Source organism: Sciurus vulgaris (assembly GCF_902686455.1).
Source record: "Sciurus vulgaris genome assembly, chromosome: 2".
Taxonomy (NCBI): Eukaryota; Metazoa; Chordata; class Mammalia; order Rodentia; family Sciuridae; genus Sciurus; species Sciurus vulgaris.
Window position 1 is genome coordinate 89,578,473 of NC_136462.1, and position 14,060 is coordinate 89,592,532.

At 37.3% G+C, this 14,060-nt stretch overlaps 1 protein-coding gene across 2 annotated transcripts in view; it reads left to right on the top strand.

The window, feature by feature from the left end:
- EIF2AK4 (eukaryotic translation initiation factor 2 alpha kinase 4) overlaps positions 1-14,060 on the top strand; it is a 97,976-nt gene that overhangs the window by 62,035 nt on the left and 21,881 nt on the right. For both annotated transcript variants that reach the window (XM_079125947.1, XM_079125948.1), the window contains exons 20-26: positions 674-727; positions 4,308-4,544; positions 6,080-6,155; positions 6,564-6,685; positions 9,905-9,954; positions 10,911-11,079; positions 12,090-12,206. In XM_079125947.1, coding sequence (XP_078982073.1) covers positions 674-727; positions 4,308-4,544; positions 6,080-6,155; positions 6,564-6,685; positions 9,905-9,954; positions 10,911-11,079; positions 12,090-12,206 — 825 coding nt within the window. The remainder of the gene's footprint in view (positions 1-673; positions 728-4,307; positions 4,545-6,079; positions 6,156-6,563; positions 6,686-9,904; positions 9,955-10,910; positions 11,080-12,089; positions 12,207-14,060) is intronic.

Below are 14,060 nucleotides of genomic sequence, written 5' to 3' on the forward strand. Positions count from 1 at the left end.
CAAAGCAAAGCAGAATATTCACTAAATTAAATGCCATATACTGTAACTGAGAATACTCTTCTAGATATCTTGGAAAGTCGTTGCACTATCGCATTGTCAATGCAGTATGGACAGCTGTGATGAAGAAGTAGATAAAGTGCTTACTCTTACCTTGCCTTGATCAGAATGCTCTTAGCTAATTATGTCCTTGATGAAGTACCTTTCTTCAGTTTAAAATTCATGTTTGTTCCTTCATTTCAAGAATATCTAAACCATCAAATTAATACTATAATTGAGGTCCTACATACCAGAAAGGTATGTCCTTTTGGGGACACAATGGTTTTAGTATTGTTTTTTTCTTACCTTGTGTTGGCCATTTGATAGGGGCTGTTTGCCTTTGTTTCAGCTACTTGCTTAATAACTGCTCCTTCTTTCTCTGAAACCATTAGATCTTTAAATACTTTGTCCTTAGAGGAGGTGCTTTCTGTAACTTAGGCTGTCACTTAGGTGAAGTTTGTATAAAGATAATGTGTATGTACATGAAAAAGTAAGCATCAGCTTTAAGAAGGTGTCTCTTCAGTCTTTCCTTGTTAGCAGATTTTAATTTCTCTATTTGGTTTTCTTCTGGTGAATAAATGCTTTCACTGTGGCAGTTTGCCAAGCACTTGCTGATTTGAATATAATATTCTCGTAGCCCACTTCACCCAAGTTTCCAGAAGACTTCAGTGATGGAGAACATACAAAGCAGGTAATTTTCTGATGCTTTAATTGCTGTCTTCAGACTTGGGTTTTAATTACTGTTTTTCTTCTTTTTCAATTAGTAATCTTCTGCCACTCATTCTCTTGTGTCCTGGGAACAACGTGGGGGAAAGTATCAAAAGATGAAGGCACTCACAGTGTTATTGGGTTTGAAATACACTGTAAAAATGCCAAGGGCTGGCAGAGAAAATTAACAAACTACAGGGTTCTTTTGTGTGATTCATTGTGGTTTTGAAGTGCTTATTTGGACCCTTAGCTTAGCTATTGGGGAGTGGTGGAGAAAATGCTTTTACAGCTCATTGTTTTTGATAAAACTTGGGACTTCAAGACAGAAATACAATTTAAAACTGTAATTTTATTCTGTTGGTGAAGTAACAGATTGTGAGGGAAGGGTTGAATTTTCTTTCTTTTTTTATTTAAAAAATTTTTTTTCTATACATGTATATAGGATAATAACGTCTGTCTCATTCTATAGTCCTTCCCATCACCACCGCCCCACCCCTCCCTTCACTCCCCTCTGCACAATCCAAAGTAAGAGTTGCATTTTCTAGGCAATCTGATTTACAGAATTTTAAAGCAAAACATAAATATCTCCCACAAAGCGTAAATATCTGAGTGTGTGGTGTTTTGTATTTCATGTCATAGAATAATATTGGCATCCAGCTAATATGAAAGAGTAGTAGTAAATTTATATATTATACTTCTGATATGCCTTTCTTCTTAGGGCCAGTTGGTTGTCCTGGTGGAAACTTCAGTGATTAATTCTGTCATATGGAAATTTGTCTCTTAAACCGACTTTTATTGACAATTATAGTCAAGACAAAATCCTTTAAATGATGAATATTGAGAACAAAAACATAAAATACTGCAATAATTTGCTACTTCTTGCTTATTGATTATGTGTCTGGATAGACTTGCTTCTTCTCTAGACTTTAATTTTTCTCATCTATAAAATATAGAGATTCAGTATGCTTTACTTTTATTAACACTAACATTTTATAATTTGGTAATGTTTAACATGACATTTATTTATGGCTTTAGGAACCCATTCTATCACCTCTATTTAGTTAGTGAGGAACCATTAGAAAACACATTGAGTCACTTTTCCTATTTCTTTCATTAACTGTTAGTAATTATGTGAGTTGAGTTACTTCCTTGTTTTCTGGGTATCATAATTAAATGTTTATTTCATAGTCTTTCCCTACGACATGATATTTTAGTCAACTATGTCTAAAGGACTCAACCAGAACAATTGTAGAGAAGAAAAAGTTTATTCAAGGGCTCACAGTTTCACAGGTCTCCATCCATAGATAGCAGGCTTCACTTTGGGGGGTTGAAGGTGAGGCTGAAAAGCATGGCAGAGTGTGTAGCAGAGGGAAACAGCTCAGATGGTGATCAGGAAGCAGAGAGAAGAGAGAGAGTTCACTCTCCTGACACAAAATATATACCGCACAGCCATGGCCCAGTGAACCACTTCCTCCAGCCACACCCCACCTGCCACCAGTTACCAGTTAATCCCATCACAGATTAATTCATCGATTAGGGTAAGGCTATAACCTAATCATGTCTCCTCTAAACTGTCTTGCATTGTCTCACACATAATCTTTTGGGGGATACCTCACATCAAAACCATAACACATGATCAGTCTTATTCTGGACTTTTTAAATTTTTTATTCTTTGGTACAGGAATTGAACCCAGGGACACTTTACCACTGAGCCATATCCCTAGCCCCTTTGTGTGTGTGTGTTTGTGTGTGTGGTGCTGAGGATTGAACCCAGGGCCACGTGCATAAAAGGCAATACCTCTACCAGCTGAGCTATATTCCCAGCCCCCCAGCCCTTTTTTATATTTTATTTTGAGACAGAGTCTCACTGGGTTACTTAGGGCCTCGCTAAGTTGCTGAGGCTGGCTTTGAACTTGCAATCCTCCTGCCTCAGCCTCCTGAGCTGCTGTAATTACAGGCTTGTGCCACTGAATCCAGCTCCTTCAGTACTTTAACATGACATCAGCTATCATGGCCCAGGAACTTTATTAAACTACCAACATGAGAGCAGCCATGTAAACCATTTCTCATAATAAGGATTGTTGTCCTGTAATCAGCTCTGTATTAGGTTACCTTGTGCCTTTGAGTTAGGCATGTATAAAAGTGGTACTAAAACAATGACAAAACCACCTTCCATGTCATGGTCAGTGCATTTTATCTGAAAGGAGGGAACACAGGAAATGCTGATAGACTAAGCATTACATAATTTTTGCCACACACTTAGTAGTAAAATAGGGTCTATTGTGCTGAATGAGGTATTATTGTCTTTACCAGTTTAATTTAACATAACTTTCATAAAAGTTGAATCGTGTCAGTTCCTTTCTTTATATTATAAAACTCCTACATCACATGAAAAGTAGCTATCTGTGTTTTTATTCAAACTAAAACAGGAGTGGGGGGAATTTATAAAAGATATATAATAAGAAAATGCTTAATAAAATACACCTAAAAATTGAGACTTTTTTTTTTTTTTTTAAAGTACCAGGGATTGAACTCAGGGGCACTTAACCTCTGAACCACATCCCCAGCCCTTTTTTAATTTTATTTAGAGATAGGATCTCACTAAATTACTTAGGGCCTTGCTGTGTTGCTGAGGCTAACTCTAAACTCGAAATCCACCTGCCTCAGCCTCCCAAGCCACTGGGATTACAAGCCTGTAGCACTACACCCAGCTAAAAATTGATACTTTTTGATCTCAAATATTCCTCTAACATTTTTTAATAAATCCTTGTTATGAACAAGAGGATTAAGAATCATTAAGGAAACTTTCCAAGTTTTAGATTTCCTTCAAGTGGCTGCCTACTATGGGAGTATAAGTAGCATTAATTGAGAGAATTCAAGGAAATGGTATCAGTACAAATAATACAAATGGAGAAGAAACAATAAAAACAGGATGTTTCATTTGCTTTAAGGATTCTAGCAACTAGTTTCTTTGTAATATCACTAACATTGGGCATCTAGAGCTATTTGGTTTCTATGTTTATATCTTCTTTGCAATATTTTGTGTGTAAGACATAAATTATACTTCTTTTTAAAAAATTTTTTAGTTGTAGGTGGACACAATATCTTTATTTTTATTTATATATTTTTAGTCAGTGCTGAGGATCAAACCCAGTGCCTCACATAAGCTAGGCAAGCACTCTAACCACTGAGCCACAACTCCAACACTTAAGTTCTATTTCTGTTTGCTGAGTTGAGTTTTTTTTTTATTGTTTGTGACAAGAAATATTAAAAGACTTCTACCTTTCAAGAAATACTACTATTAAATTGTTACACAACTCTGTGGCCATAACAAAGTGTAGGAGGGAAATGATATATTTAGAGATTTCAAAAAACCAATTAAAATGCACTAACTAAAAAAAAAAAAAAAAAAAAAAAAAAAAAAAAAAAAAAAAAGAAAATGCACTAACTCAGTGAAAGAAGTGTGGTATCTTTTCTTTGACCTGAATTGATGATTAGCTTGTTAGGATTCCTGAGCATCATCCACTGCATCCTCTCAGCTGCATTCCTGGATTTCATTATAGAAATCTGTTATCTCCTGGCTGTTAAACCACGATCCAGCAAAACGGCCCACAGCCATGGAACTGCTCAAGAGTGAGCTGCTTCCCCCACCCCAGATGGAGGAATCCGAGCTGCATGAAGTACTGCATCACACGCTGGCAAATGTGGATGGGAAAGCCTACCGCACCATGATGGCTCAGATCTTCTCCCAGCGCATCTCCCCTGCCATTGATTACACCTACGACAGTGACATACTGAAGGTGAGCTAAGCCACACAGCATAGAGTTTAACCTGGTCCATCAGAGGATCAAGTCAGATTCTTATTTCTAATGCCTCCAAAACATGTTCTTTGCTGAGGTCCAAAAAACCCCAAATTGTACATGCAAAAAGTGTGAACATGCATTATTCTGGAAAGAAGAGCCACACTGTTAATCACTTACTTTAAAGAATTCTTGGTCCATCCCCTTCCATACTGTTCCCTGGCCCTGCTGCTTTGGGCCAAAAACATCCAAGCAGTCAGATCCAGATAAAGTAGTAGAGTGACTTCCAGTGGAGCTGCCTATCCAGATCACTTAGGAGGTTTTCTGTCAGCAAAGATGACAGGCTCCCCAGCACCTCTAGCTTGGTAACTCCAGGTATGAGGCACTTTAAGAGTCTCTTTAAGGATCTGGGTACAGTGGTGCACACCCATAGTCCCAGCTACTAGGGATACTGAGGCAGGAGGGTTGCTTAAGTTCAAAACCAACCTGGGTAACATAGCAGGATGCCATCTTCAAAAAAGAAAGAAGTATGGGTCAGGTGTGGGGGAAGGAAGGAAGAAAGGAAAGAAAGGAAAAAGAATCCCTTTAAGGGACTAGGTGTAGCTCAGTGGTAGAATGTATGTTTGTTATATGCTAGGCCCTAAGTTCAATCCCTAGCACCAAAAAAAAAACAAAAACGAAAACAAAAAAAACATTTCTTTTAAAACTGCCAAGGTGACTGCTGAAGTGTAGCTGAGTTGCTAGTTTGGGGTGTCTTTAACGCTTTATGCTTTAAAATGTCTGAAGTGAAATAAGCTAATCCCAAAAAATCTAAGGTTGAATGTTTTCTCTGATACACAGATGCTAATACATAATAAGGCGGGGGAATAGAAGTTCATTGGATTAGACAAAGGGGAATGAAGGTAAGGGAGGTGGATGGGAATAGGAAAGACGGAATTAATAGGACACAACTTTCTTATGTTCATATATGAATACAGGACCAGTGTAACTCCACATCATGTTCAACCACAAGAATGGGATCCTAATTAGAATAAGTTATACTCCATGTATGTATACTATGTCATAATATACTCTACTGTCATGGATATCTAAAAAGAACAAAATTTTTAAAATTTTTAAAAAGGAAAAAAGTCAATATAGCAAAATGTTAAAATTTGATAAGGTTAGCCGAGTAGATAACAGGTATTGGTTATATTCTGTATAATTAACATGATGTAATTTTAAAAGATCAATAAAGGAAGTACTGGTAAAATTTGTGGACAATCAGTATAGATTTTAAGAATCAGTTTTTGCTGGTTGGCAGTATTATAAACTTATTTGCAGGGATATTGGTGACTTTTTTATTTGTGTCTTTATGCTTATCTATTGTTTCTCAGTATTCTTTTTGGTACCAGGGATTAAACCCAGGGGCACTTTAACCACTGAGCCACATCCCAAGCCTGTTTTTTTTTTTTTTTTTTTTTTTGAGACAGGGTTTCTAGGGCATCTCTTTAAATTAGGCTTTGGTGATGACATTTTAATTGTTCCCATTTTAGGGCAACTTCTCAGTCCGTACAGCCAAGATACAGCAACATGTGTGTGAAACCATCATCCGCATCTTTAAAAGACATGGTATGTCCTTTTTAAAAAATCTTTTTTTTTTCTTATAAGACTTTGTCATTAATAAGTGCTATTAGAGGATTTTGGTACAACCATGTATTAAAATTCAGTTACAAGCAATTAACATCAATAAATTTAGGCTTATTTTTATAGCTTAGCTTGTCAAGGAGAAACTAATTTGAATATTGTAAACTTGCTCCTAAAACACAGTTACCTTGTGCAGTCAGAACTATGACAGAATTAACAAATTTAACCCTAGATGAGTTCTTCGATTGTAAATTTAGAGAACTGAAGAAAAGCTAACTGAGTTCAATGGTCCCAGTAGCAAGTTAATTAGTTGTCAGATTTTTGTTTATTTTAAGTTGCCTCCAAGGGAGAATAAGAACCCAATAATTAGTGATTTTTTTCTAATTTGGTTAGGAGCTGTTCAGCTGTGTACCCCACTACTGCTTCCCCGAAATAAACAAATATATGAGCACAATGAAGCTGCTGTGTTCATGGACCACAGTGGGATGTTGGTGATGCTTCCTTTTGACTTGCGGGTAAGGCTTGGAACACTCTACTGACAGTCTGGGTTCTGTGTCTGCTTACAGTAGTGGCTTATCTGTTAATTGTCCCTACCCGACCTTTTCCCTCCAGATTTATATTCTAAATGTCACTTTAAGGAAATATATTCTTACAAGAGTTATCAAGGTTAAAAGTATTACTGGAGGGGCTGGGGAGATAGCTCAGCTGGTAGAGTGCTTGCCTCATAAGCACAAGGCCCTGGGTTCAATCCCCAGTACCAAAAAAAAAAAAAAAGTATTACTGGAGTTTAGTAAATGTTTGACCCTGAGTGCCATCCACCTTGCTAATAGCTCAAGTGTTTATGGCTCTAGGAACCAGAACCCTACATTGCAGGTGCCACATGTGCACCTCAGTGTTGAGCTCTGCTGAGTGACCATAGCAGGTTAACCTGGTCAACTCAAACAAATAAACAGCAGGTTAACCTGGTCAACTCAAACAAATAAACAACTCAAACAAATAAAATGTATATGCACTTTCCATCTAGATCTTCAGTAAAATTTTAATATGTTAACATTCCAAACCAATTAAATTCTTGTAACTAGTGTTTCTGCTAGTTGAATGTGCTGATTTTTTTGCCCATACTTGCTCTCTTCTGACCCCCAGGTCTCCCTCTGACAGTAGCAGTCTTACCAGTCATTCACTTATATGGTGCTAGTTACTATCAAGCCCATCTGTGGCACCATGAGATAGTGCCACAACAGCTCAGAGGAAAACATGAATGCATATGACAGGCAAGGATTTAATCCCTAATGTAAAGAAGGCATTTATAAATAGAGACAAGAGTGGCAAATTGGATGCTTAGAATAAGCAAGTCCCTGGGCAAGCACTCTACCATTCCACCACATTACATCCTCAGCCTGTCCTTCCATGTTCTCAGCCTCTGTTTTCCTTTTCTACACATAAACTTATGTACACACAGGTTTGTTTATTTTTTTTTTTTACTTTGTTTTCTTTATAGCAAAAATGGAATATTCAAATTCTGTTGAAACCTACATTTTCTTTTAATCTAAAAATGCACCATAGACATTCCTATAGATCAAATATAGATAATGGATGTATCTCAATGTATATGCATTTTCATCTTATACACATATACATATTTGATCTATAGAAAAATATAAATCTAAACTTTCTTTTTAATAGCTCCTTAATATTCCATAATATTGATGGCAAATTATTCAACTATTTTACTGTTTATGGACAGGCAGACAGGTTTCAGTTTGTTTGTTTGTTTTTTGCAGTGCTGGGGATTGAACCCAGGGCCTTCTCCTTGATAGACAAGCACTCTACAAACTGAACTATATTCCCTACCCCAGGTTTCAGTTTTGAGCAACCACAATAATATGGCAGTGAACATCCTTTTACATTCATACACAAAAGCATTTTTTAAAATAAATTCTTCAAAATGGGATTGCTAGTTCAAGTATAATATATGCATTATATTGTTTAAAATTTTATTGTACAGTTTCAGGTTACATTTCTGAAGGTTTAGCAATTCACACTTTCATCAGCTGTGTATGAAAATGCCTCTTTTCCTATACCATGCATAATATTAATTATCTGGTTTAATATTAATTTAGATACCCAGTCTGATGAGGGAAATTGAGATAGCTCTGCATTTCCAGTGATATTGAACATCTTTTTGGGAAGTTTATTTGCCATGTGCATCTTCTTTTTTGAGAACTGCCTGATTATATCCAATATGTGTGTATTGTAAGGAAAATAGTTGGGGATTGTTTGGGGTAGAGACAAATCTCATAGTAGACATTTGGGCTCTGTTAAAGAGAAGTACAGTTACATAGTTATACTTAAAACTGACTTCTTATTCTCTAAATACTGATACTTGAGTGAGATTTTTAAGCATATGTTCCCTGTGAGTTGATATTCAACTGCAAAAAATAAAAAGTGATTGCTTTTTGCTGGGTATGGTGGTGCACACCTATAATCCCAGTGACTTGGGAAACTGAGGCAGGAGAATCACAAGTTCAAGGCCAGCCTCAGGGACTTAGCAAGACCATGTCTCAAAATAATAAATAACAAGAGCTAGAGATGTAACTCAGGTAGAGAGCCCCTGGTTTCAATTCCCAGTACTGGGTGGGGGAAAGCTATTGTTCTTTGAGAATTTGATCCACTAATGATACTTTGTTAGAATTCTTGGGGCAATCAGTGGTTTTGTTATTTGTGGGTGGTTATTAAGAGTATCTTGGACTGGGGGCATAGGCCAGCAGTAGAGCATTTGCCTGGCATGTGTAAGGCCCTTGGTTCAATCCCAGCACTTAAAAAAAAAAAAAAAAAAAAAAAAAAAAATTCTCCTAAAAGAGTGGTAGAAAAATCAGGAAATTCACCATGAGATAATATCCATTTTGATTACATCAATATTTTTTGAAATTCACAGATAACCAAAAACTTCACAGATTTTAATTTGGCCTAATAAAAATTTGTAGGGTTGTGCACACCTATAATCCCAGCAACTCTGCAGGCTGAGGCAGGAGGATCACAAGTTAGAGGATCAACAATTTAGTGTGGCAGCGTCTCAAAACAACAAAAAAGGACTTGGGATGTAGTTCAGTGGCAAAGTGCCCCAATTAAAAAAATAAATAAAAATAAATAAATCAATATGTGTGTGTGTGTGTGTACGTATGTGTATGTGTGTGTGCATATATATATATACATACATACATATATATATGTCAGAATATATTCAACTAAAAGTGAATTTTTCTCAAGCTTAATAACCTAGGAAATGCCTCACTGACAGAGATTGGTTGTGTCTAGCAGTGGAGTATACTGCTGACTGAAGTACTAAACATTTCAGGGAGTATGAGAGGTGCACAGTTCTGACTACCTTCATGTGTCACTTAATGAGGGGGATAAATTTTGAAAAATGCATTATTAGGCGAGTTTGTCATTGTACAGACATCTTAAAGTATACTTTTTACATAAACTAAGGTGGCTACAGCATCATTGTGTGATAAAATGTTATGGGGCCACTGTCATATTTACTTCCCATCATTAACCTAATCATGATTTATGTTGCTTGGCTATAATAAAACCACTGAATCCTACACTTTAAAAGGATAAACTCAATGGTATGTAGGTTATATTTCAATAAAGTTGGTATTTTTAAAACTGAAAAAAAACATAGTTCTTAGCACAGAATAACATTGATCTTTCAAATTTTGTTTACTTCTCAGGTCCCTTTTGCAAGATATGTGGCAAGAAATAATATATTAAATTTAAAACGGTAAGAAACAGTAGAGGCTTCCTTCATTTGGTTGCTGTGGGAAGGAAACCAGGAAGAATATTTTATATTCCATGATTCCTATACAGTGAAGAATTCTGAGTTCAAAGTATTGAGCTTGAAATGTGATTAGAAAGCCCAACCCCAGAGCTCCTTTCTCTCAGGGAACTCAGAGTTCAGCCCCCTCTGTAGAAGGAATGTAGCATTTAAGTGACCTGGCATCTATTCTGTGCCTTTTTCATGTCTCCAGGCAATGTAGCTTATTATTTCCACAAATGGTTGCTTGAAAAGAAAAAAAAAATCTGACTATTCTTGATCACAGATGGCCCCATTTAAAATTTAATTGGAGGGACAAATGGCCAGTGGTCTCTGTGTGAAAACTGCCTACGTAGGTAACTGAACAAAAGCTGCTTATAGAGAAATGGAGTCAACTCAGCAGGAATGCTGAGCATTGAGCAGCTCCTGGCACTTAGCATTTGAGGACAGGTTCTCTGTACATTCAGATACCACAGGGGTCAAACACCAAGATCTTCATAAATTGGAGTGGTATTGTTGTCAATGAGGCACCCTACCTTCCAGCTCCTTTCTTCAAATGAAAGCTCTCCATGTACTTTTATTCTAGCTTCAAGTGAGCAATTAGAGTCAGTCCTAAGGTGTGGGTGTCTGTGTAGAAAGCCAACACTTAAGGTAAAATTGGTTTTGTGTGTAATTTCATCTCTATTTCTATTTTATTTAAAAAAAAAAAAAAAAAAAAAAAAAAAACCTAAGTGCCATAGTTTGATAGTGCAAAACTGGAAATTGGAACCCAGATCACAGAGCAAGACTATTCTAAGGCAAATCTGTCTCTAAACCCTCTTAATCCCTCTGATAGATTTTTTTTCATCTTTATTTCTTTTATCTTGTTCATGCATATTTATTTCTAATAAGCAATAACCTTGGAAATCTGGGTTTCTCTTCAGATACTGCATTGAACGTGTCTTCAGACCCCGCAAGTTAGATCGATTTCATCCCAAAGAACTTCTAGAATGTGCATTTGACATCATCACGTCTACTACCAACAGCTCTCTGCCCACTGCTGAAACCATCTATACCATCTATGAAATTATCCAAGAGTTTCCAGCACTTCAGGTTCTTTCCAAATCTTAACATTTTGAGATTACCCCTGCTAGTGTCATTCACTAAGCGTCAGCAGTCACAGACTTCATCTCAGTTTCTGCAGGCAATGAATGACACCTTTCCCAATGTAGCTTCAAAGGTTTTATAATGTTGCTTTTGAAGTTCATCTTGGGCTCTCACTTCCACCTTGACAGAAACTGGTTTTGTTTAGGAGGACAGTGTTGTTTCTCTGCACATTCTTGCAAAATGCAAGAAATCAGAACCCTTAGTGGCTCCTCCCTTATCTGCTCTCTTAACTCCCCATACCTTTTCACCATGTCCACACACTACCTTGTCATGGGTACTGCTGCCAGCTGTCCTCTGGCCTCCCTCCCTGCCCCTCACACATGCCTTGTATTACCACCACTGCCAGTCACAGGTGTTCCCTTGTCCAAAAAGCTTTTCTTCATCCAGCCATGGTTTGGGCCCTTTTCTCCCCAGGAAACCCAACTGCTACCTTTTCTTAACGTTCATGACTCTTGACATGAGGCATCTACATATTCCCTTGAGTTGTGGTGTTTGTTCCAAATAGATTGCATACTCTGTCAGGACAGAGCCCATGATTCTACTTTTCCTTATGCCGCACTGCCCCAACTCAGCACCCAGCTGAGCATTCTGAACACTCACTAATTGACTGATGTAGACAAAAGTAACAGTAATTATTCCACCAGCCTGTACTTATGAGTCAGCTATTATTGAACCATATCTTTCTTTGAAATTTGTGTGATTTGGGCTTTTTAACATAGCTAAAGACCAGCGAGAGTATTATGATGCATATAATAAAAATGTTAAATTATATCATATTCTTCAACTATAGCAAAGTAAAAAGAATTCATATGAAAGAATAAACTAGAAGGAAAGATGCTGAAATTCAGTATTTCTGTGGTTTTAGGATAATAAATTCATGGTGAGATTCTGCATTTGACCATGTACCTGTATTGTTTGTATAAGGAAAATAATAGTAACTTTTCTCTGTATCCCAGGAAAGAAATTACAGTATTTACTTGAACCATACAATGTTATTGAAAGCAATACTCTTACACTGTGGGATCCCAGAAGACAAACTCAGTCAAGTATATGTTATTCTATATGATGCTGTGGTAAGCATATAATTACTTTGACTTGATGTTGAAGGATAATAATAATAGTCTATGATTATTTTCTTATTAATGCAACCATAAAACTAAATTGGGAGTTGTATCTCCTTTCTTTATTGCTCTAAGGTGAAGGAACCAATGGACTTTAATTATATCAACAGTTAACAAGGATTGGTTGAGGTTTTGTCCTATGCTAAGCCCTGTACTACTTGTAACCTCCAGGGTGTTTGTTTTTTTAAAGAGTAAGTTCTAACTTTAAAAGTTGAAAAAAAAATTTTTTCAGTTGTAAATGGATACAATGCCTTTATTTTATTTATTTATTTTTATGTGGTGCTGAGGATCAAACCCAGTGCCTCACACATGCTAGGCAAGTGCTCTACCACTGAGCCACAACCCCAGCCCCTAAAAGGTGAAATTTTTAAGAGAATAAAGTTCTTCAAGTTAGGTTGGTTCAGTGGCACATGCCTGTAATCCCAGTGGCTCACAAGGTTGAGGCAGGAGAATTGTTAGTTTAAGGCCAGCCTCAGCAACTTAGGGAGACCCTAAGCAACTCAGCATGACCCTGTCTCTAAGGAAAAGGAAGGAAGGAAGGAAGGGAGGGAGGGAGGGAGGGAGGGAGGGAGAGAGAGGGAGAGGGGGAAAGAGAGAAAGAAAGAGAAAGAAAGGAAGGAAGGACGGAAGGAAGGAAGGAAGGAAGGACGGACGGAAGGAAGGAAGGGAGGGAGGGAGGGAGGGAGGGAGGGAGGGGGGAGGGAGGGAAGGAAAAAAGAAGAAAGTAACTTAACTTCTTGAGGTAAGAAATCACCAACTAACTGGTTTAGGTACTTGTCAGTATTCATTTTTAAAATAGTTAACCTTTACTGAGCACCTATCTGGATGCCAAAATTGTTCGAAGTTCTTTATGTGCATTAACCTACTTCATTTTTTTAATGGTGCTACTACTATCCTTGCTTTATGGATGCCAAGAGAGGGAGTGTTGGTGTTGGGAATAAAAGACCTATGCCTTGCCCTTTGTTCTTTTAGCCTGCTTGTGCTTATCAGTTAAGTCATTTATAGATTCACATTGATTTGAATTAGGGGTCAGTGGCCTAGGCATCTGATAGGGCCTCATTTACCTGCTCTTTTCCTATGGAACAAGGGCTGTGGCACCTCCAGTTGCTCTTCCTTGATTTAGCCATATCATAGTACTCCTTACTTTATACTATGGATATTCCTGCAGAGCCTGGAATGAAAACATTGAAAAAATAAGTTAGTGTTATATTATGGTGTTGGGAGGGAGGTGAATATTTATATTTTCTAATTTCTTTTCATGAGTTTTTTCATAGTAAATTAGAGACATCCAGGATACTGATGCCAGTCTATGATTAATGCAGAATTAATAGTGGAAGTGGCTTATTGGTTTTTTTTATATACCAAAAGACTTGACAAACTTTTCTTTCATCTGTCTGGTCTTTACTGCTTGCTTTTTTTTTTTGGTACTGGGGTTTGAACCCAGGGGCCCTTTACCACTGAGCTATATTTTCAACCCTTTTTTTTTTTTTTTTTTTTTTTTTTTTTTGAGACAGGGTCTCACTAAGTTGTTTAGGATCTTACCAAATTATTGAGGCTGGCCTCAAACTGGAGATCCTCCTGCCTCAGCCTTCTCAGTCACTGAGATTACAGGAATGCACCACACACCTAGGTACTGTTTGTTTCTTAATGGTTCTCTCCTCCCTCAAAGTGCCACCACTGTTTGGCAGTGACAGATTCAATATTATGTCAGCTGGGCACTAGCGGAAGCCTTAGGGATTGTACAAAAGGACTGCAGTTCATTCTTGCTCATATCCCATGGCCACAGCTGGCATGGGATGAAATGCT